The 23,000-nt window shown below is 36.6% G+C and overlaps 2 protein-coding genes across 5 annotated transcripts in view; one reads left to right on the top strand and one right to left on the bottom strand.

Moving 5' to 3' along the window:
- The window catches only part of LOC106957553 (endoplasmic reticulum-Golgi intermediate compartment protein 2-like), a 10,756-nt gene extending 6,566 nt beyond the window's left edge, over positions 1-4,190 (bottom strand). For 2 of the 4 annotated variants that reach the window (XM_015048940.1, XM_015048936.1), the window contains exons 1-8: positions 4,022-4,190; positions 2,759-2,892; positions 2,567-2,675; positions 1,908-1,954; positions 1,756-1,823; positions 851-891; positions 669-770; positions 497-592 (exon numbers count right to left, since the gene is read on the bottom strand). In XM_015048940.1, the coding sequence (XP_014904426.1) occupies positions 497-592; positions 669-770; positions 851-891; positions 1,756-1,823; positions 1,908-1,954; positions 2,567-2,675; positions 2,759-2,864 (569 nt within the window). In that variant the 5' untranslated portion in view covers positions 2,865-2,892; positions 4,022-4,190. The remainder of the gene's footprint in view (positions 1-496; positions 593-668; positions 771-850; positions 892-1,755; positions 1,824-1,907; positions 1,955-2,566; positions 2,676-2,758; positions 2,893-4,021) is intronic. The other 2 variants (XM_015048938.1, XM_015048939.1) reach the window with 1 other exon arrangement.
- A 2,910-nt stretch (positions 4,191-7,100) lies between these two features.
- The window catches only part of kdm7aa (lysine (K)-specific demethylase 7Aa), a 30,905-nt gene continuing 15,005 nt past the window's right edge, over positions 7,101-23,000 (top strand). The window contains exons 1-4 of the mRNA XM_015048935.1: positions 7,101-7,243; positions 19,230-19,315; positions 19,922-20,039; positions 20,205-20,365. Of these exons, the coding sequence (XP_014904421.1) occupies positions 7,146-7,243; positions 19,230-19,315; positions 19,922-20,039; positions 20,205-20,365 (463 nt within the window). The 5' untranslated portion in view covers positions 7,101-7,145. The remainder of the gene's footprint in view (positions 7,244-19,229; positions 19,316-19,921; positions 20,040-20,204; positions 20,366-23,000) is intronic.

Below are 23,000 nucleotides of genomic sequence, written 5' to 3'. Positions count from 1 at the left end.
GAAAATTTTTCGAACCCAAAAAAGTTTAAATTTTTTCCCGTACTTCCCATTTTGGTTCTTCTGCTTCTAAAAACGGCCCAAGGTTTTAAAAAAAAAAAAAAAAAAAAAAAGTTTAATGGCAACAAGTTTAGAATTTTTGGTGTCTGAAAATGTTCACAAACCTCCCAAACTTTGAGTCACAAATCAGCAGCCCGTTGCCTAGCAACCCAAGTAGAACTCAGCCCATTGCCTAGCAACCCAAGTAGAACTCACCCCATTGCCTAGCAACCCTAGCAGAGTTCCGGCAGATTTGCTCAGCCAGTTATTAGTGAGTTAATTCTGTCGTATTTCATCTCACCTTAAAAATGCTAAACTCTGATATCAGTGTGTTTAATATTTACAAACTTTTGTTCATTTTTGTTGTTAAAATGGACCAAAATCATTTTCTTTTCCAGAGATTGAATAAAAAATATAAAAAATTTGATATCCTAACATTATTTTCTGCATACTTCCTTACTTTCCGACTGTGATGTGTAGGTTTCCTGCCACCTTATTGACGTAAGCGTGTCCGTGAATCCTGCAGGCGTTGAGCGGCTCGTTGGGTGCGTCCTCCCTGAAACCCAGACCACACGTCAAACATTTTTGCTGAGTCGTACTTTACCAGCCGCGTGGTCTGAATGGAGACGAACCGCGGCGGCAGAGCGGTGGGCGCTCCCTTCAGCAGCGTTTTGTACAGAACCTCCTGCAGAGCGTGCTCCTCCCTCAGCCTGCTCTGAAGGAGACGCAGCGTCCTGAAGGACAAAAACAAGCATTAAGTTACCATCTAATCCTGAAAACATAACGCTGAATACTCACATTAAACTTCTCCTACCTTTGCCACAGCCTCTGTTGTGGGGATAATTCAAAAATAACCTGATTAAAAGCACAAAGATGAGATGAGCAAAACATTTGAATGATTTCTTTCATCAATTTTCTGACTGACATGAGGAGCTGGAGCTGGAATTTTAGCTTTTTGGTCCAAAATAATAAAAACATGTTTAAATACAGAGATGTTTAAATAAACTGCATGTTTAAATCTAGGAAGGAATATTATTGTCACTTGGAGGAACTGAATGTGTGTAACTGGATGTTTTTTGGTGGATTTGGTTTTATTTTACAACAAAATAAAGTCAAAAACAAACAACTAATAAAACTTTACTTTTTTCCCTCAGTGTTGCAAATTTATTTTTTATATTCTAAAGGTAAATTGTTTTTTCCATGTTTATTATTGTTGTTAATGTGTTGCCATATAATTAATTTCCTTTACTTAGTTTGTTTCATGAATATTTGAATTTAATTTCTTGGATTGTTATCAGGCTTTTTCTCTCTGATTCCTTGAGTCTTAATTAATTGGTTTCCTCATTAAGTTTTTCTGCTGCTCTCCGTCCCACAGCTGTTCCACGTCTCCTTTAATTGGCTTATCTAGTGCTTTACAACCTGATCCAGTATTTAAGCTCCTGGTTTCTAAATTTTTTCATTGCTTATTTTGAATTTAAGTTGTATTTTCCCTGGAAAAACAGAGATTGGAATAAGTCAGGGGTGTCCAAATTGAGGCCCAGGGGCCATTTGTGGCCCTTGAAATGATTTTGTTTGGCCCATGACCACAAGTAAAGAATAGTAAAACTGGAAATAATTGATTTCAACAGTTTAATACACTTTTCTTGTTTTTGATTGACAGATTTCATAAAAATGTTGACACCACTGGTTAAATTTAACAAACCAAACAGGTGAACTCACAGGTTCGTACTGCAGGCCGTTGGATGTGATCATTGTTTCTGCCAGATCCAAGATGTCTGCTCCCACATCTGCAATAAAAACATAGAAGTAAATCCTGAGTTAACAAATTTAAACACATTTAAACAGTTTAATGAAGAACGTCAGCTACTCACGCTGGCATTTCATTGCTACTGTGACGTCCACATTTATCCTTAGCTTACTGCGGTCAAGAAAAAGACATATTTAGCTTTATATCGCGCAGTATAACATTTTATGTGGTAAAAATGTTAAAGATTGACCGTAAATTTGAAAATTTGACTGTGCGTCATTTACAATACTGAAACACCGATAGTTTTTAAAAAAGGCAAACAAAATTAAAGATGATTAAAATAAAGAAATATTACCTAAAATGGACAATGTATATTTCTGCTTTTAATTTTAATTATGTCACTTTTGGTCTTCCATAAAAATAAAATAAATGTAATTCCTTGGAGACATGTTTTAGAAAAATATACAGGAAAAATTCTGCTGCTTTGCTTTTCCTTCCCTGTACTTTTTTCTGTCAACATTTTGTGTTTTTACGATTGACAGGAATTGAAATATTGTTTATTTCTGTACTGGTTTTGTCTTGTATTTTTTTCACCAATGTTTCAGCAGTTTTCTTTCTTTGGAAAGGTTGAAAATGACTGAAAAATAAATACATAAAAAACACTAAGCCTGGCGGGGCAGTAAGTTAAGCCTGGTGGCCCGCCAGGCTTTATAACACTTTGGAAGAAATCCTGTATTGTAGCTAATCACAATGCAGCAAGCTGACGTATCGATGAATGCTAACCTGGAAAAATCATTGTCAACTTCATAGTCATATTTCATCCAAGTGTCTCGGTACACAAAGAACTCCAATATGGCCAGAACCGCCATGGCGCTGAATGCTATGATGGACACTGCGGAGGAGACAGACGGAGCGGTTACTCTTGGGTTGTGTTTCTGGTGACGGTTCTGTTTGATTTCAGAGTTCTGGTCCCACCGGTCCCCCCGGACGCAGACGTTTCCACGTAGCTGTCTGCCACTTTGGGGAAGGCGTCCAGCTCCTTCACCAGACTCAGGGCTTTTCTTCTGGACAGACGCCTCATCTTAGCGGTCAGGATGGCTTTCCAAATCCTCCAAACACAAAATATGTTTAAAACTGATCTAGATCGTCATTTAAAGGTGTAACTTTTATAAGAATATTTTGTTTTGTATTAGTTGAAACTGTCACTATGTTGTGACAGTATATAGGACAGATAAAATGTGATAAATCGCCTGCTCAAAGTGATGACTCCAAAACAACCAATTAGATCCAAGAGGTGGGTCTTAGTGATGTCAATCATTTTCTCTGCTACCCTGTAGTTAGCAGAGCCTGTTGTGAATGCTAAGGCTAGTTAGCATAACCACAACTGAAAGTAGATAAACCGGTTTCCTGTAACTGTAAATCACTTCTCTGCTATTAGCACATTTAGCAGAGCATACATGAGGTGATTGTCATTGCTAAGACCCTCCCACTGGCTCTGATTGGTTGTTTTTGGTCAGTAGTGGTGCATTTTTAGCAATAGTAGCTCTAGGAGAAAGTGGAAGATATTGATCTTTTCACAGATTATTTTTGTATATTATTAGTATTAATAATATACAATTTAATTTTTATTAATTTATATTGATTAACTGATTTTCAATTTATTTCATTAAATAACTGTTGTACTTTTTATATTAATACATATATATCATTTCTGTACTTATTCTCATTTATGCAGTCTTTTACCTTCTTAAAAGCTTAAGCTAAGTTGGGGGAAAAAACTCTATATTCGGACATTTTTCTATTTCAAATACCCTTTACTCGCATTTCTGCAGACTAAATGCAACATATTAAAAATGTTTATAAAAAACATTTGGTTAAATATTTATTTTCCATACATATGTTTTATTTTACTACCATATTTAAAAAAAAAATTAATCTACCATTAAAAGTAATCAACCGAGGAGGTTTTATAAAGGTATTAATAAAAATAATTCATTTGTTTATGGAGTCTCAATTAATAATAGCTATTAAACATTAATTATACCATTTTTAATTGTGTCTAGACGTCATAATGACAGGAAGACGATAAAAACATTACAAATAAAACTAAAATTGCTGGTTTGTTAAAGGAGCAGACTAGTATTCAGGGTGGAGATGTATATAAATGACCATTAACTCTCATTTTTACATGTAAACAGCCTACGCTGATGTGACGTTGCTGATTTTTAATCATCTTACCTGTTTTATCATCCGGTCGGTTTTAAAATCAACCCCGAGTTTCCGTGGCGACCAGGAGAGTCACGTTTGAAACGCATTTGGTTGTTTTAAACGCAACATATCGAAGGATGTTAAACCGCAAGAGGCGAAGCGGGCAGCGGGTGTCTGTTACACCGTTACGTGATGACGTAAGCTGGTGCTGCGTACAGCGTCCTCGGACTTGTAAACAGTAGTATACAATTTCACCAGCAGATGGCGCCTGAACACCAAAATATATAATTTTTAGTTTGTGAAACAGAAAATGTTTTTGAATTTTTTTGTGTTCGCTTGTTTAAATATGACATGCATATAAGAATTTTAATATTAAACAAATAGGACCTAAACAAATCCAAACAGTAGATAATTGCATTTGTTAAAGAGAAAGGGAAAAATCTAAATCTTTACTTTTTGTCTAATTTCTATCTAAATACCAAAAAAGTTGTAATGTTATGACTTTGTTCTCATAAGTACTAGTTATAGTGAAATATTCTGCCAATGGAACATGATATTTTAACTTATAATAAAGGAAAAATGTGGTATCAAATTAAATAATATGCTAATAATACTTTTAAAATCAAAATAAACAAATTATTGACTTAAAACGCACACTGAGGTACTGCAAACAAAATATTTTTTTTATTTTATAAGACACTGTGCAAAAATAGAAGATCTTACTAAGTATTTTTGGACTTTTACTAGTGCAAATATCTTATGAGACTTATAACTCGCACTTTTTCTTCAATATTTATGAATTATTGCTCCTTGCTAAAAAAAAAAATCTACTTGTAAGCTAGTTTTGTTTCTTTTCAAGTGTGGTAAGATATTTGCACTGGAAATTCAGCAAAAATACTTAGTTTGTTTTTGCAGTGTGTTAACTGATTTAATGTTATTTTTCCAATCCAAACTTATGTGGTCTTTGCAGTTCACAGTATGAGTGTGTTGCACTTTGCTCCTTCAAAACATTGTCCAATCAGTTAAAATGAACTGATAATTATCTTCTTTAGCTAAGTGCAGCTAACTGCTAGCAGCTCTGAGAACTGTTTGCATCCATAAAGTCAACAATCTGCAGATGAGGCTTCATGCACCTTGAGTGGAGCTGCGATGCAGAGCAGCACAGATGGATGTGAGGGGGGATGGGTGCTGTCAGCTCTCGGATCAGGCTGTGGGTCGGTGGTCCCATTGCTATTCAGCACGCAGGCACGTAGGGCATGTCAGACATCCTCCGCTGAGACACGCTGAGCGTCTGCGTTGTGTTTTGATTTTTTTTTAAGCTCCTCTGAGCTGCTCAGGCTGAAAATGGATGCTGTAATGTGTGCAGCCATGCAAATATTCAGCGCTGGAATGAGTCAGAGAAACAGCTTTTGTTTGCTTGGCGAGATAACGGCATGTTTATAGGTTACTGATAAATAACTGCTGATTATGCATAATGGGATTCAGTTTTATTTTATTCTAATAAGCCTAATTGAATAGAGCTAAATTATTTAGATTAACATCTAATTGTATTTAAATTTACAATTTATTGAGAAGTAAATTATGCACATTTGAGTCAGACACCTAAATAAAGTGACATAAACGGATTAATTCAATTTAATTTAATCTATTTTTTAGTATGCCTGAGTATTTTATTTTATAATTTTTTTTATTTTATTTTAATATCCTTTTCAGAGTATTGTATTTATTTATTATTATTTTTAATATATCCATTAATAGAATTTTAATTTTACCGATAAATTATGCACATTTGTATTTCAGTACCTAAATAAAGTGAAATAATCAGACTTTTTAAATTAAATTTATTGTAATTTTATTCTAATAAACTTAAGTGAGTACCTGAGTCAATAAAGTTAAAACGTAAATGATTGGTAAATTATGAACATTTGGATTAAGGCACCTAAATAATTTGACATATCATTTTTATAATTTAATTCAATTATATTTATTTTTATTATAACTAACTGAATATGAAGCTGAATGATTCTGATTCACTAATTTTATTTTCAACATTTTTAAACATTTTGTTATGAAGAAGATTTGATTTTTTTAGAAAAAGACAATTAATAATGAAAAATATATGCAGATTGACTCAATACACTAAATTCTACATTAAATTATACATTGAATTAAAAATCGACAAAAATTCACAATGAAATTTGGGTTTTGTTTTATGTTTCTCTGTCCTGGGGTTCACTAATCCCTGCTTGTACAATGCAATATTATATAAGGCTGTTGGTCATGATTTCTTTCCTATATTTAGTAAAAAAACTAAAATAATTAAGGAAAATAAATCTCAGTTTGTTCTTGAGAAGGAAAATCATGACACTGTTTTATTATGTCATCCCTTTCTTTTTGTAAAAAGCCTATTGTTTGTGTGCCTACATAGACAGATGGAAATGAATAATTTGGAAACTGACGTCAGAGGTGGGCTTCAATAGAACGGAGGACCTCGTAACGCTTCGGGATTATGGCAAAACTATATATCACACAATAATTAAAGCGGTTCAAGACGTCACAAGATGATTTTTTTCACAAGTCTGTTGATAACATTGACTTCAAATATGTATTAGGAGATTAGGAGGCACACCTACAATATGTTTTAGTGAGACAAACTTTATTATTCTGATGTTATTTTCTATCTACTGAACCTGTTGTTATATTTGGAGGTCAAGAAGATACAGTAAATGCTAAATATAGATATGTATTAGTTTTATTAGCTTTGCATTGAAAAAATAAACATTAGGAAAATATTTATTCTACCTACATTTGTAATTTTTACATTTTGCTCGAAAGTTTATGTTTTTATTTGTCTCACGATTTTTAAATATTAAATCAAATGTTCAGATCTTCAGATCATATATTCGGTGCTTTTACACGAGTAAACATGATGAATAAGTACTACTTTAAATTGATTACAATTTTTGGATACTCTACCTGCCTCAGATTATATGTTACAACGCTCTGCCATACAACTCTGTCCTCGGCTTCATCCGGACGCCCCGTTATCACCTCGGGTGTTTCCGGATGCTTAAATTCTCACCTCGGGTGTTTCCGGACTGTGGGTTAAATCCCCGCCCGCTTCATTCCTGCGTTGTTTGGGGACAGTAGGAAGATGGCGGCGGCCCCGCTGTACTGTGTCTGCCGGCAGCCCTACGATGTGAGCCGGTTTATGATCGAATGCGACATCTGTAAGGACTGGTTTCACGGCAGGTAGGTTGTTTGGGATGTCTTTAACGGACGTGGCTCGGTGAAGGCGACAAACACTGGTTGTTTAGTTAGTAAAGCCGACGGTTTCTCCGAGCGGTGTTGACTGGTGGCTAAGTTAGCTTGCTAACACTAGCGGTGGGCGACGGGGGTTTTAAATCGTCTATTGACGCGACTTAACGAGCTAAAGTGGGGTTGCGATGTCTTCCACATCGTTTTGAGCTTAAATAGGTTTTCAGCTGGACACATTAAATCACCCGACTTGAACTAGGAGGTCTTAAATCCTTTCACAGTTGACGTTATCGAGTTAAATACTTATTTTGAGTGTGTATGTTAGAAGAAGACAGCGCTGTGTCAGTCAGCCCGAGATCAAAAGCTTAGTTCAGTGATCGGAACATACAAAGCCTGCATGTTTTCTCTTCATAAAAATATTACAATTTACTGAGATTTATAGGATAAAGTGTTAGAAAACACATTGCGTAGCGCCAATCTGCCTGACCTGATTATTAAAAGTGAACTCGACCTTTAGAGTTTACTTTAAATTTAATTAGATTCACCTCACTTCGTAGCTTGTTTGGAAACACTTTGTGGGGTTTTTGTTTACTTTACAGACACTTCTAGAGTTGTTTTTATTTTCAAGAAAAAATACACATTTTCACGTAATGTTCTTAACTAATTTGTTAGAGAACAAGGGGCTTGTTATGATTGGGCTTTTTGATTGACAGCTGGAGAAATTTAAATCCCTCTTTTAAGCGGAGGAGCCACATGGCAGGAGCCCCCTGGCGGCTGACGGCGGGATAATTTAAAGGAACCAAAGCGTGTAGTTGTCCTCAGGTTACTTCTTTGTCCTACTTTCCGCTTTCCTTTTTGATTTACTGTTCTCATTATGATCTCAAGTGAGTTACTGTTGCGTGAGATTGTCATATGATTCATTTCGTGTGGGTGTTGGTTGCATGAATTTGGGTAATATGACCCAATCATCTGTACCCTTGCTGTCCAACATTTTACAAGTTAGTCTGACACCCTGAACAACTTTGGAGGTTTACAATGTAACATTTTATGGCATAAGAAGACTGATTTGCTTGCTTAGTTGTACAGGATATATGGCTGCAGCTAACGATTATTTTAGTAATTGGTTGTTCAAATGATTAATTGATTAATCGGATAAAAAACTGGCACATTCTGCAGATTTTCCAGGTAATTATGTGAGCTTATTTTATACAACATTAAAAATGCGTAAGAAAATAAACATTTTATTGCCTAAAATGCAATAAGTGAACACTTGATCATTTGTAGATTGACTACATTTTTAATTGATTCATAATTGGATAGCAAAAGATGCTTAATAGGAGATTTTTGTTTTTGTCAGGTGAAGCTAAACAATGCCACTCTATTAGTTCTGGGAAGAACATATTTTTTTTATCTTAAATGGAAAATTAATATATATAAAGTTTTGCTTAATTACTGCTCTCAGGGTGGTTTTCTTTCACAAAAACTAAGTTAGTTGATGATTATTTAAGTAATCTATTAACCGTTTCAGCCCTACAGGATGTAGATAAAAGTAGTAGATCAGGTTAAAGCAGTCGATGTGATTTTCAGCATATCTTGTTTTTAGTGTGTATCCTCCAGTTAATGACTAATTGATTACTAAATTAGTTGACGATTATTTCAGTAGATCGATTAATCATGAGTAATTATTTCAGCTTTAACAGGATGTAGTTAAAAGTAGCAATCCAGATCAAAGCACTCAGTCAAAATTTTAGCAATTTTTTTGCCTCTATTTTCCAGTTAACAATTAAGCATTACTAAATTAGTTTACATCTATTTTGGTAGTCGATTAATCACGATTAATTGTTCCAGGTTGTAGTAGTTGTCCTTAATTATTCCTAACGGACCATGGAGTTGGGTATCCCTGACAAACTCAGTTTTGTTTGGATCAGGACTGTCGTCATAGATTTTATTCACTTTCTGCAGCGCTCACTTTTTATCTCCGCGGCCCTGAGGCTGATCCAGACCATCTATTGACTCAGCCTGTGTGGGCGCATCTCCACAGCAACTGTTTATGAATACAACAATCTGTTTCTGCTCATGCTGAAATGACGGAAGCCGTTGCGTAACCAACCATCGGGTGTCCTGCCAAAAAACTTGGCTGTCACAATTCGTGGCTCTCCGGAGCCAGAAAACACTCGCTGTGTGTGTCGTGTGCCAACGCGAAGGAAAGGAACAAACGGTCCAGGTTCCCCCATTGATGACTAATGGGCACAAACGCACAGGGCGCACCTCCAAAAGCTTCCGCTTTTTCCATCTCTTTCCCACGAGGCTGGCCAGAAGGAAGGGGGATATTCTCTGGCAAGTCGATTGAGTGGAAATGAGAGGAACTCGGCCTCCCAAATGCTCGTTTCTCCGCTTGTTGGCTTGGTTTGTGTGTGTGGGGGGGAACGTTGTCTTTCTCCCTCGGTTGTTGAAGTGTTCCCTGTTTTCCATCGCCTGGGTCTTTTGGTATCTAAGTTCTGGGGTTTATCAGCGCCAGATGAGTGAACGGCGACGTCACCAGGCAACAGAGAAGTGTGTATTCACCTCGATGCTCCCCGTCCAGTGTTTTCTCAACACCAGTATCTCTGGGTAGCTGCAAGTTTTGTTTTGTATTATTTCTATTTGCCATGAAACCTCAGGTTTTAGCAAGGAGATGGAAACAATTATTTGTTGAAGAAATGTTTTCCAGTCGCTCACCTTTTGACCCTTCTCATGCTTCTCTGTGTGCTCTTGCTGTTCCGACTGGTTACATTTGTCTTTATTTTCACATTTTGTCACCTTGTCACCACAAACTTCAATGTGCTTACAGTGATTTTATCTCGTAGACCAACACTGTGTAGTGTAAAGTTGTGAAAATACCTTCATAAATAATATGAAAAGTGCTGCAAGCCACTAAATAAAAACCAGTGCAACAACTTGCCTTCAAAAGTTACCTAAACAGTTGATATCCCTAGATTTGGCATTAAGACAGCCATAATTTTAAACAGAAAACTTTTCTTGGATGGCTGCAAACCTACCGAGACATGTTTGTCCAATTAATCAGAGAATTGATTTTCTACAAATAGGAATGAGCAGAAATGTGAAAACTTTGGCAGACAGCTGCAGCTAAACCTGGTTTAAAGTATTTACTGTCCTGTAAAATCCCAATGAATCCCATCGATGTTTGTGGTTGTATTGTGATAAAGAGTGGAACATCACGACTGCTTTGATTGGGTTTGGAGTTTTGAAGATTTAATTTTTGGAAAATCTAGACTTTTAATTTTTATTTCACTAATGCACTCCTTGGATTTCCATAGCGATGAGTGATGTCAACTCGCCAATGGCCGCCATCTTGTTTTTCAGCTTTTACTTATTTGGACTTTGAAGTCAGGTCAACTCTACAGAGTCTTAGGGCCAATATTATGAGAATAAGTTTATAGTATTACGAGAATAAAGACGTAATGTTACTGAAACAAAGATGTAAAGTTACTGGGATAAAGTCGTAAGGTTATTGTAGTAAAGTTACCCGAGTAATGTCGAAATGTTTCCAGAATAGAGTCACAAAATACTTTTATGAAAACTCCAACACATAAAATAACATAATTTGATGAGGAACGTTATGTCTTGAATTTATACTTTGGTATATGTTTCACAGTTAATACTTAATACTTTATAGAAATTGGTAAACTTTTAACACATCAGGAACAAAGTGAGTCCATTATGAAAAAAGAAACGCTTCAAATCCTAATGACTCTAGACGCTTTTCCCATTAAAGCAACTTTTTTCCCGTAATTTCAAGACGTTATTCTGGTAAAATTGCGTGTTTTTGTAATAACATCCTTGTAATTAAACAAAACCCCATCGTCCAACTCACTGAGGGTGGACTGAAATAAAAGCCACTCTGCAAACCCTCAGCAGGTCAAGTCAGATCCCAGTGTTGATTTCAGGCCCTCCCATTGTCTGATTTCCTGATGGGGGGTGAGGGGTGACGATAGATCGGCGGTCCGCCATGGGACAGAGGGAGGTGATTGATGGGAGCTCCGGGGAGCCAAGTTCAATGGACGATCCGTCACTGTCCAACGGAGTGTGAGCGCACTAAAGAGAGACGGATTGCTTCAGCCGAGGGCCTTCTTCGTGTTTACCCAAAGTCTAAGAGGATGTATAGATGAAAGAAGGGATATTGCTGTCCCTGATGGAGATGTCCAGATCGGAGGTGTCTGATAAGTTAGAGAGTTCCTGTTTGTATTCATTGGGAAGTTGAGTCTAGGAACCATGGAAACGGCATTCGCTTAAGCTTGGGGATCCTTCAAAAGTCTTAAATTCATGTATCTAAAATTAAGGCATTAAAATGTCTTAAATAAATTGGAAAACAATGAGTTGGCCTTAAATATCCAAATCCCGCAGCTTAAATTTTGTGCCATCTGGACTATTTACAATGCCATATTTTTTCTGTTTTCTTGTGGGAGTTCAGTCGTGTGCAGAGATCTTCACTGAGTTCTGTGACTCAGAAGCTAGCAGCTGCTAATGTATCCTTGCTAACTAGGACTCGAGCTATCCCAGGTCTTAAATTTTGTTGTGGTAGGACGATTTAATTTAATATTCTATGTAATTTTCTATTTTTTTGTGGGGTTTTATTTTGAGTCACACACATATCTTCACTGCGATCTGTGACTCAACATGGTTGTAACTACTGGTAGCTAGCTGCTAATATAGAAGCTGTAAAACTTTTAATTCAGGTCAACTCTACGACAAAATATTAAAGTCAGTCTAAGGTTGTTGTTTTTTTAAAAGAATAAAGTCGTGAAGTTACAAGCATACAGTGCTAGTAATAGGACATTAAAGTGGTAATATTAGGAGCATGAAGTAGTAATTTTGTAAGAATGCCAACGTAGAAAATAAATTGACAATCTCATTAAAACTTTTTTCTCAGATCTAGAAGACGTCCTGGTAAAATTTCATCTTTATTCTGCTAATATTGTTACTATATTCTCATAAACATAAATTATTGTAGCCTGGCCCTAATACTCTGTTGTCCAACTCCCTGAAGGGGTGCCTGAAATAAAAGCTACTTTTTAAAAATATTTAGTCATTTATGTCTTAGGAAAAAAACTTTATGAAAATCGGATCTGGCAGGAAAAAATAATTGGATGTGTTATTTTTAAGCCATATCGTCCAGCCCTACTCTTACAGTGTTATCTTCACAAACCAAAAAAATCATTTTGATTAATCGCCCATCATTATGTTAAATAGTTTGGAAACTAGTAGCTCTTTATTTACTTACCGTCTCATGTAAACAGGATTGTAAAAGCCACCAGATGAGTTTGTTTTTGGACTCGGGAGGGTTGAGTGTGTGGGACACGCCATGTCAAAGACGTGTGTGAAAACAGAGCTGCAGTAGCCTTAAGGCATCACCAGACACAATTAAGCTGTTAAGCTCCTCCTGGCTCCCCGACACACTATAAACAACAAAGTGAGCCTCTTTGCTCACTGCAGAGACTCCCCAACGCCGTCCAGTTGTCGTAATGTTACGACAACAGGACGGCCATTTACCGGCCATTTTCACCGGTAAATGGTTTTACTGGTGAAAACCATTTTTGGCTTTCACCGGTAAAACCAAAAATGGTAGATCTTCATTCATCTGGATGCTTATTGCTGTTAAAGTCCTCAGTGCTTTGCAAACCCTTCATTCTGCTATTTTTCTCATTTTAGTTAGACTAAATAGACAAAATAGTACACAATTGTAGCATAAAAGGAAATTTACCTAACATTTTTGCAGCTAATAATTATTTTAATAATCGATTAATCGTTAGAATAATCAATTAATCAAATAAAAAAAGGTACATTCTGCTGGATTTTCATAAACCTTTTTAGATACAACTTCAGAAATGCATTTCAGAAAGGCAAACTGGTAATTAAATAACTTTTTATATAACGAAATAAACATTTTATTGCATAAAATGCAACAGCATATCATTCCTTTAGTGAACGCCTGATAATTTGTTGGTTGATTTGATTAATTTTTGGGTTAACTGGTTAATAATTGGATAGAAAAAGGTGTTAAATAATAGGAGATTTTGGCTTTTACAGAATTTGATTGAGATGAAGCTGAAACTATCCCACTGTAGTTTTGGGTAGAATATATTTACGAAGGCTTTTCTTTTTTTATTCAATCCAAAATGTGTATTTTCTGTACAGTTTTGTCTTAGCTGCTGCTGTGAGTGTGTTGTTATTTCTGCAAATGACTTTTTTAGGCAATATGTACTCCAGTTAAAGATTTATCAATTGAGAATAATTCCACTAATCGATTAATCACAATTAATTCGATTAATCGTTTCACCCCAACAAAGTTGCGACATTATTTACATTTTCAGTTGCTGCGGTTTGCTTTTGTGTCAAATGAGCCAAACCCTTTGGAAAATCCTGTTCCCCTCCTCGCCTGTGGTGGCGCTGCACCAAGAACCACTGAAGGAAATGACACAGACACTGACTGCAATTTCATTCTTCACAAAATGTAAACACAAATGGAGTGGCGTCAGATTTTAGTGGCTGTAGGATTTCTCTTTTGTTTTTGGTAACAGAACCACTTTATTTACCCAGAATGCCTTGTGCTGTAGTCCACTTCCTGCTTTGGAGCGCTTTGCATTCAAACTGCATCAGATTTCACTTAAAGCAAACCAAAACCAAGGTTTTCAGGCAGAAAAGTCCAAAAAAGCTAGTTTAGCAGACTAAACAGGGCTGGTGTGAATTCACCCTTAAACTTTCTCTTTCCACAGCATTTTCTCTTCCTCTTACATGCCTAATTTACTCAGTAGTGTTCTCTAACGAACCTCTTAGACATTAACAGAACTTAAGTTATGCACAGAGTAACTCTATGTACGAATATTACATAAAATCCTGAAAGAAAACACAGAATTTTATAGCTTAACGTGACTAAAAGTGAGACTTTCAGTGCTGTGTCTGTAGGTAACAGCTTGCCAGGTGTGTTTAACTACCCTCATCTCCTTTCCATCACCACCCATTAGGGCCGTGCCAGCTCCCTAATGTGGGTGTGTCGCCGTCCCATGCAGAGCGGTTATTTAGAGCTTAAAATAATGGCGGCGCCCGCCTCCAGCCTTTGTGTTTCCGCGCTGATCTGTGGGGACAATGAACCCCTGATGGAGCGCCGACTAATGAATAAGCCCTCTCAGTCGCACAGGAAGGAGGCCCTTGATGAGAGGAAGCGGAGGGAAGAGCGTGTGTGTGTTAACCAAACACACACACATGTTTTGTTTTATCTATAGGAGTCAGATTAGCTGTACACCGTGTGAAGCTTCTGGTTTTCTACCAACTGTCTAACTTTCTACCTCTTAAAATCCTTGAAAGTGCTTCAATTTTCAGTTATTTCAATTTTAATCATTCTGATGTCTGATTAAAAGCCTTAATTTGGGAAATATTATTTACAGTTGAAACCAGTAAGTATGTTGTAGTAATCAATAAATCAATTACAAACTAAAATGAGCTCGATGGTTTCCATTTACATGATTGTCTTTTCTCTTTCTACCAAAAACTGGATGATAAAAGTCTTCAGTCTGGTGTTTTGGTCTCATCCAGCTCTTTTGATGAAGGGCAGTTTTGGTTACAGAGACTTCAAAATTCATTTTTTTTTGTTTATTTTGGATATTTAAAATATATTACATCGTGTTTACTCCAGAAACTTTAGTAAGTGATGGTGCAGTCATCCAGCAACTTACCCTGTTTTTGAGATTAAAAATGTTTAAAATTTACAGGAAATTTTAAAATATCACAAAATAATTGTGTTAAAGTACCTAAACACCAACTTTAAAAGCTTAAAACTGCAATAAAAACAACATTTAGATAAAATAAAACAAGCAAGTATAGCCTGGCACGAGCAAGTAAAGCCTGGTGGCCCGCCAGGCTTACAACTTTGTTCCAGTGTTAAATGTTAATAAGAAATCAAAGTTTTTTGGGATGAACTTGAAATTATGCCTTTATGAGTATATTACATGAAAATGTCTCAAAAATAATATTATCAGAACTTCTTGGACAATTTATCGTGTCGGATCAAAACACCAGGTATTTTCATATACAAAACAAAAACAGATGTTTTTATCTTGGTGTCTGAAGTTAAATCAGACTAACATTTTCTTGTTATATTAGAATTACCAAAATTATTTGTATTTGCTAAATGCCAGAAAACTTGGTGAGAATATTTTAAATATTTTTTGTATGTTTTTAAACATTTAATTTCACTATAACATGATTTGTTTGCATTGTTTCAATGGAAATGATATTTATTACTCATAATGCTCAATGATTTGTATTTCATATGTTAAAGTTATAGAAATTGGATGAATTATTTTGTTCACGAGACATTTGAAAACATAAAATTTTGTTATATTTTAAATGATGCTGCAAATTGAAACTTTTTTCTTCTTCTTTCTTTTAGTTAATTTGTATTGCTTCCAGCTAGAAAACGCTTGAAAAGTGGGGAAAGTGTGCGAACCGTGCAGCTCATAAAGGTCAACTTTGGTCGCAGTGATGCAATCAAACCCCGAGCGAAGCAGGAAGAACTTCCCTTTCTGTTCAATCAGGTCGATGATTCCTGCAGCTTGCATTGCAGCTGCTGCTTAAGCTGAGTCAGCCAGGCATTTATGGCGCAAAGTGTTTATTTCCTAATGTGTTGCATAAAGGAAAGAATGAAATGGTGCTTTCCTCGCACATCTGAGCCGACCTGGCTGCATGAAGCTGTTACTCACAGTCAGCAGAGATTCCCGAGACATGAGCTGTTCAGTGCTGCTGCTGCTCAGAGCAAAGACATTTTCCCTGTTTTGTTTTTTTATCCGTTTTTACCAAATGTGTCCCATAAAGAAGCTAAAACTGATTTAGAAACAACCAGGGAGGCATTTATTTGATCATTTATAGTCATAACAATTATTGATAAGTTTCACAACAAAACTGACTTAAGCATTTCTTTTTTTTTTTTTTTTTTTTACAATTTTTGTTATTTTCTCCTCAATTTCATTAGTAAATATCAGTAAATTTGAAAAAATGAATAAAAGAAGTTGATGTCATAAATAAGAGATGCACCAATCTGATTTCAATATTTAATATAAAAAAAAAATCAAAATTGGGTATTGGTGAGATTGTACCTGATCGTTAAGGGCAGATCTATCAAATCTAGTTCTTTGCTTTGTTCTTTGACGTTATTTTATATTTAAGCTCCTAATTTTACTTCCTGAACCATTTCACAGGTTTGTTGCAGTTTATTTTTACATGTTTGACCAAAGTAGGCAGCCTACCGTTTCTGCCAGTTTCAAGTTTCTCTATTGTTTGTTATAAAAATGCCAAGATGCAAACAAAACCCCCAAGTCGAAGAAAAATATTAATTCACACCAAAAAAATATAAATCCTGCAACTTTTTGGGAGAAGTTTGCTACAAATCAGTAGTTTTGAGCCACAACAACCAGTGAAGAACGTGAGAACATCCTGGATGGACTTACTGTTGGGTTAGTAGCCCTCAGCCTGCCTGATTAAAACCTTCTGCAGTCGATGTTTAGTGAGCTGAGGGGCTCTGTGGTAGCCGAGTGAGAGGAAGCCACTGTTGGCTTCCTGTTGGTGCAGCGAAGTCATTTGGGCCGGTACCGGCTCGCTTCTTCCTGATTAATTACTGGCTCTTCGGTTCTATTTCCGTTACAGTTTCCTGCAGGTCATGGCTGAGTTCATTTCAGCTCCAGGCTTTTATTTTTTTTTTACTTTGAAGCAGCAAAACGATGCGGCTGTTGCTATTCGTCATGGCCTTGTTGGTTCTCAACCAAAAAGTTAGTTTGATAGACCGACTAGAAGTAGCTGTAAGGTGGAAAAAAGTTACATTTCTTTACAAATATAAGTCTGAAAGGTGTGGTTCTGTGGCATAAAACTATTTTAATATTTTATAGAGAAAGAGAAAAAGTCAGGCTTTGAAATTTTGTAAACAAGACGGTTTCAATTTTTAATTATACTGTAAATGTAATTTGTTTTTCTGTGGATTTTGTGCTGCTTCATCCCCCTGATTTGAGGTTGGAATGTGAGAAAACATGAAATGTTTTTTTTTTTTTGCAAAGCGGTTTCAGCAGGAAAACGAAACATGGAGGCGTAGTTAAACCTTCACCTCCTAACTTCCCATCTTCAGACTGTTGTGGATATTTTTATTTTTTTGAAAAGCTTCTCATGCATCAGCAAACTGTTTTTTATTTACTTTTTTTTTTTACATTTTTGAAAGATTCTTGTACATCAGCAGTGCTTCTTTTTCTCCTAATTTTTAGTTTTTAAAAAAACCTGTCATACATCAATAACCCATCCTTTTTTATTTAATTTATTTTTAGTTATTTTAATTCATACATTACAAACTCTTGTTTTTATGTAGTTTTATTAAAAATAAATACTTCTCACACATCAACAAACCCTGATTTATTTATTTTTTACATTTTTTATTTTGTTTTTTTAACTTCCGATACATCATCAAAGTCTTTACACAATATATTTTGGAAACTCTTTTTTTTCATTTATTTATATTTTTACATTTTTAAATTATTTTGCATATTTTAGAAACTCCTGTTTATTTTAAATTTATTTATTTTTATTATTTAAATAAAAACCTCATACACCAACAAACCCTTATTTTTATTTTATTTTTTTACATTTTTAATTAACTTTTCACATGAATAAACTCTTATTTTAATTTTTTTTTTTTTACACATTTATATATTTTTTTAAAACTATTTTTATTCAATTTTATTTTCTTGTGGAAAATTTTTCTCAAACCATTCTTCGTACTTTTAGTATATTAAAAAAAATTGTATTTACTTATTTTGTTAAAGCTTCTCAGTCACCAAATCCGTATTGTTTTAATTTTTTTACTTCTTATTGATCACCAATCCTTCTTCCTACTTATGTATTTTTATATTTTAGTTTTTAAAAGTCCTCTACGTCACCAAACCCTCCTGATTCTGCTGCTTTTGCCCCAACATGGTCGGTTCTTGTTCCCCACCGTCCGGCCTGGTCACGCAAGATGTTGGCGTCATCGCGCTGCACTTGTTGCCAGAGTTTCCCGCAGTTCAGACCCAGCTGCTGTTTAACTCGCGCCGCTCGGGAATGGCCCTTCGCTGTGCAGCAGAGGAATGCACAAGCTTGTGGTTTGGCTGTTGCAGAACAGTTTCGGCTTGCAGAGTGGGTGTTGCTGCTGCAGAGTCGTCGACTGTACTGGTGTGAATTAATCTCTCTCCTTCAGCTTGGTAGCTTTGCTTGCATTTTAGCTTTTGTTCATCACAATGTTTGCTCGATGTTCAGGTGATGTGAATGTTTTTCCTCTGATTCGGTGTGACTGAGACATGCAATGATTTGTTGCATCTGTTTCAAATTAGTTTTTACAGTTTGTTGAACTTAAAGGTTTGATATCATCGTCCAAATTTGCCAGTTTCTACCAGCATGATGGCTTTGAATTGGCCTAGTCGAGCTCTGTACTTTGACTAGACTACGTGTGCAGGAAAAACACGGCAACAACACAAGCAACCTTTCAAATTAAAACCCAAACTCACAGAAATTTAGACAAAATTAGACACATTTTTCAAAGTTTTCTGTTGTTTAAGCTGTGTCTACATGCGTCCAGCGTTGGGTCTTACTGTGTTTTTTTGCATTGTTGTGTGGCAGCATCATAGCGCCACCAATGGGCCTGGCAGAACTACTACAGCGTTTTCTGTGGCGCTGCATCGCCTCGTTTGGACGCACGTTTTTCCATTGTTCGTTTCTGTATGGAAGAAGTTAGTTTAATGGTCACAATCTGTTGAATAACTATTTCCACTCAGCTTTTGTAACCCCTGCGTCACACTGATGTTACTCCTGATTGTTGGGTACCGTTGGTTTTTCTTTCAGTGTTTTTCTGTTTTAAATAAAGTATTTAACATTTAAATTTGGTGCTAATCAAAGTTTTTCCGCTTGGTTTCAGCTGCGTTCACGTTGAGGAGCACCATGCCGTGGATATCGACGTCTACCACTGCCCCAACTGCGATGTCAAACACGGACCCTCCCTGAGTGAGTAACGCCGTCGTTATTGGCAGACGTCAGTTGCCTCCTTCCCCCAGCCGTACTCACAGCCTCTCATTGTCTTTATTAACTGCCCACCACCTCAGTCTCTGCATGCTGGACTGCTCCCGGGGGAAACGCGGCTCTCTGGAGTGTTAGTCAAGTCTAAGTTATTTTTCTCTCTACTTAAGAGGCTGTGGGGGGGCTGGGTTGACCTTTCCGACCCCTCAGGGCAGACATTAACGGGCTAATTGAATGCTGTTGTAAACTCTGATTGGACAAGCTCCTCTGTGTAAGAGCACAGGGGTTAAGTAGGGAATTCATGTTTTCTTTTATTCCATGATTTGCAGGATAACAGATAATGATGATTCTTCAGATTAATCAATTATTAAAATAATCGTCAACTAATTTAGTAATCGGTTAATCATGACAAAAAAGACTATTAGCTTAAATTTATACTGGCTGCTTCAGCTAAATGAAAACTGCAGAATGTGTCAAATTTTATCCAATTAATCAATTATTCTGACAATTAATTGATGGAATAATGTACAACTAGAATAATTGTTTCAGTTTTTATCAAACTAATAAAAATAAATGTTTGTATTTGTTTTGCAGTGAAAAGGCGCAACAACTGGCACAGACACGATTACACGGAGCCAGATGACGGGTCCAAGCCGGTCCAGGCCGGTACCTCTGTGTTTGTTAAGCAGCTCCAGCACAGGACCTTCCCGAGGTGTGTATCATCACACACACACACCTAAAAACGTTTTCTTCCTGTTTCTTTTATGACTGAGATAACCCAGAACCAGCTTTATCTTTATTAGAAAAACTATTCTGTTAATCTTTTTGTGATTCTAAACAAAACTAAGGCCGGATGTTGTTGTGATCTGGTTTGCAGTGCAGAGGAGATCCTGATACGGATGAAGGGCGAGCAGGTGACCACCAGGTATCTGGAGAGACACGGCTTCAACTACCCCGTCGTGATCACGGAGATGGAGGGCCTGGGTCTGAAGCTGCCCCCTCCCACCTTCTCCGTCAAAGACGTGGAGCAGTATGTGGGTAAGGAGGCTTGATAACAACCTAGTTCCATCAATCGATTAAAAAATTAATCACGATTAATCACTGCGCCTAACTTTGTAAGCATGAAGTATAAATATCCATGCAGTTGTGGTTCTCACTAGAATCTTCTTCTGGCTCAACCTGACCAATTGAAATGCAGCAAATATCTGTTTTCTTTTAGTTTTTTGAAGAACAAAGCAGGTAATGTTGTCTCCAAGTCAGATAATATGATTAAATGCAGTTACCATGTGCAGTTCAGTGACACAATTTATTTTTTAAGTGACTGATGTCCTATAGAAGGGAATGTTTTTCAATAACAATATTTATGTTTGTGGGACAATAATTGCTGTGGCATTCAGGGACTATTATAACCTAAGACAGTAGTAATAAATGGTTATTGTGAGCTTTGTAATCACTGTAGTACCACAGAAGATTGTGATTCAGCTTGAAGTTCATATTGTCCACCTTTACTGTCAAATCAAACAGGTTTGAAGATTTTCCGTTTTTATATTCAGGAAGGCTTTAATAAGGAAGCCATTTTGTTTTAAACACAACTCTCTGTATTCATTAATTTCCTGTGGAGCCTGTGTGATTAGGCGACAGTCGCTTGTCCTCATCCAGCTGGTGTAGTTTGTGAATTTCAAGCCTGAGCTAGTGATGCTACCCAATAAAGTTAAAAAACGCTCAACTTTTGTTGCTGTTACAGAAAACGCCTGTTTTCTGTCGTTGGTCGTCCATAATGTGCTGCTGACAACTCGGTAACTGGAGGCTTCTAGGTCAAATCAGGCTGTTCGATGAATTAATGCGTTAAAATTTTCAGATGCATCTCCTAACGTTACATCAACCTTTTTCCCACATTTACAGCAACACGCTGGTTTCTCCTGTGGCGGGTTCTCCTGTTCTGCCTAAAAGCTAATGAAACGACCCGACACCAGGCAGCTAAGTGGCTGCTGCTGAGCAGGCGCCATCTGTGTGCCGATATGAGCAGGTTTCCAGGTTCATGGGGTTTTAAGCCACTTATCAGGCATCAGGCGATGGCTGAATGGGTTCTAAATGGGTGATGGCTAAGCTTTCACTGCCCTCTCTGTGACCACTTCGCTTCCTTCACTGACAGCTCGCCACTTCCCAGCTCCTGTTACAAGCCCCATTACCAAGCCCACCAGTGTTTTTGTCATTAAGTTCAGATTACAGGCTCTGCCCCTCATTTTATCGCTTCCTCCACATGCACTGATGAGCTCTAAGCCACGGCGCAGGTGTTGTGACCAGGGACTGGGTGTCAGGTCGCCTTCTCTACACCTGGGAGAACATGGGACAGTGGAAATCAGGGCTGATATCTTTCTCCAGCTTACGAGGCTTTGTATTTATCGCTGCTGCAAATGCAGTGTGTGGTCGGGAAGTGGAAACTTTATTTTGTATTTCTTGTTATTTATACACAGTAGTAGATGTTGACGGAACATATTTGAGTCATTTTGTTTTAATTGGAAGCAAATTTAAAAGGGCTCATAATGTGATTGATTTGAAGTTAAATAAGTGGTTTTTTTTGTTCCCATTGAAGAAATGAAAGGTTAAGACTAGGACTCAAACAACTAATTGGTTTAATTGTGATTAATTGATTATTTAAATAATTAATTAATCATTAATTGGAGTACAGACTCAAAAAAGGCAGGAAATCAGAGCTGATCCTTTCTCCAGATCGTGAAGTTTGCAATTATTGGTGCTGAAAATGTATCTCACTAAACAAAGCTTCAGTTTTTTTTACATAATTATATATATTGACACAACAGATTTGAGCTATTGATCTTTATTTTAATAGGAAGTAAATTTAAAAGAGCTCATGATTTGATTGATTTGGACTTAAATAAGTTAAGAATTAAAAGGGTAAAACAAGGGTTGAAACAATCAGATTAATTGTGATTAATCAATTAAGAAAATTATCGTCAACTAATTTAGCAATCAATTAATCGTTATTTATAATATACAGACTCAAAAAAGGACATTTGCTGAAAGAACACACTCAGAGCAGATATAAAGCCAAAACTGTATACAAAATATGTACATTCTGCATTTAAGATGAAATTAAAAAATCCTTGTAAATGTTCTATCATCATAGTTATTTACTAATAAAATATTGCATGGACAAAAGTTGTTAAATAATTTCTTTTTTGCTTTAAAATAATTGCTTTGACCGTCTTAAACTTGATTGATTTGTGTTTCAGCTGCTCTCTGTGCAGCTCTTCCCCACAGGAACAGCTATATTGGGATATATGAGCGTAGGTCACATGACGCCAACACAGTCTCTGTATTTTACTGAAAAAACCATTTTTATTCTTCAGAAAAATACAACTTGATGTAAAAAGTCACTCTAATCTGAGCTGAAACCTCGCAGATAGGACAGTTTATCTTGACACAGGGCCTTGTTTGGCTACAAAGTGTGGTAAAGTGTTATTGTGGCGTCACTGTGTCAGCGTTACTGACGCTGTAGCTTGTGGTCGTTTGTGCTGCTGTCGGAGTCGTGAAGCTGCTGTTTGAGGTCTGTGGGGTTTCCTGGCAGCTTCGCCTCTCCGTGTGACGGACTGCCTTCGCTCCAGCTGTTCTCCGTCATCAGACACTGGCCAGCTGGGCCGTCAGAGGCGAG

The sequence above is a fragment of the Poecilia latipinna genome, unplaced genomic scaffold (genome assembly GCF_001443285.1).
Source record: "Poecilia latipinna isolate Pla-1442-1.1 unplaced genomic scaffold, P_latipinna-1.0 Scaffold914, whole genome shotgun sequence".
In the NCBI taxonomy this organism is placed as follows: Eukaryota; Metazoa; Chordata; class Actinopteri; order Cyprinodontiformes; family Poeciliidae; genus Poecilia; species Poecilia latipinna.
The sequence above is the reverse complement of the archived record's forward strand: the minus strand, read 5'-3'. Positions and strand labels throughout refer to the sequence as shown.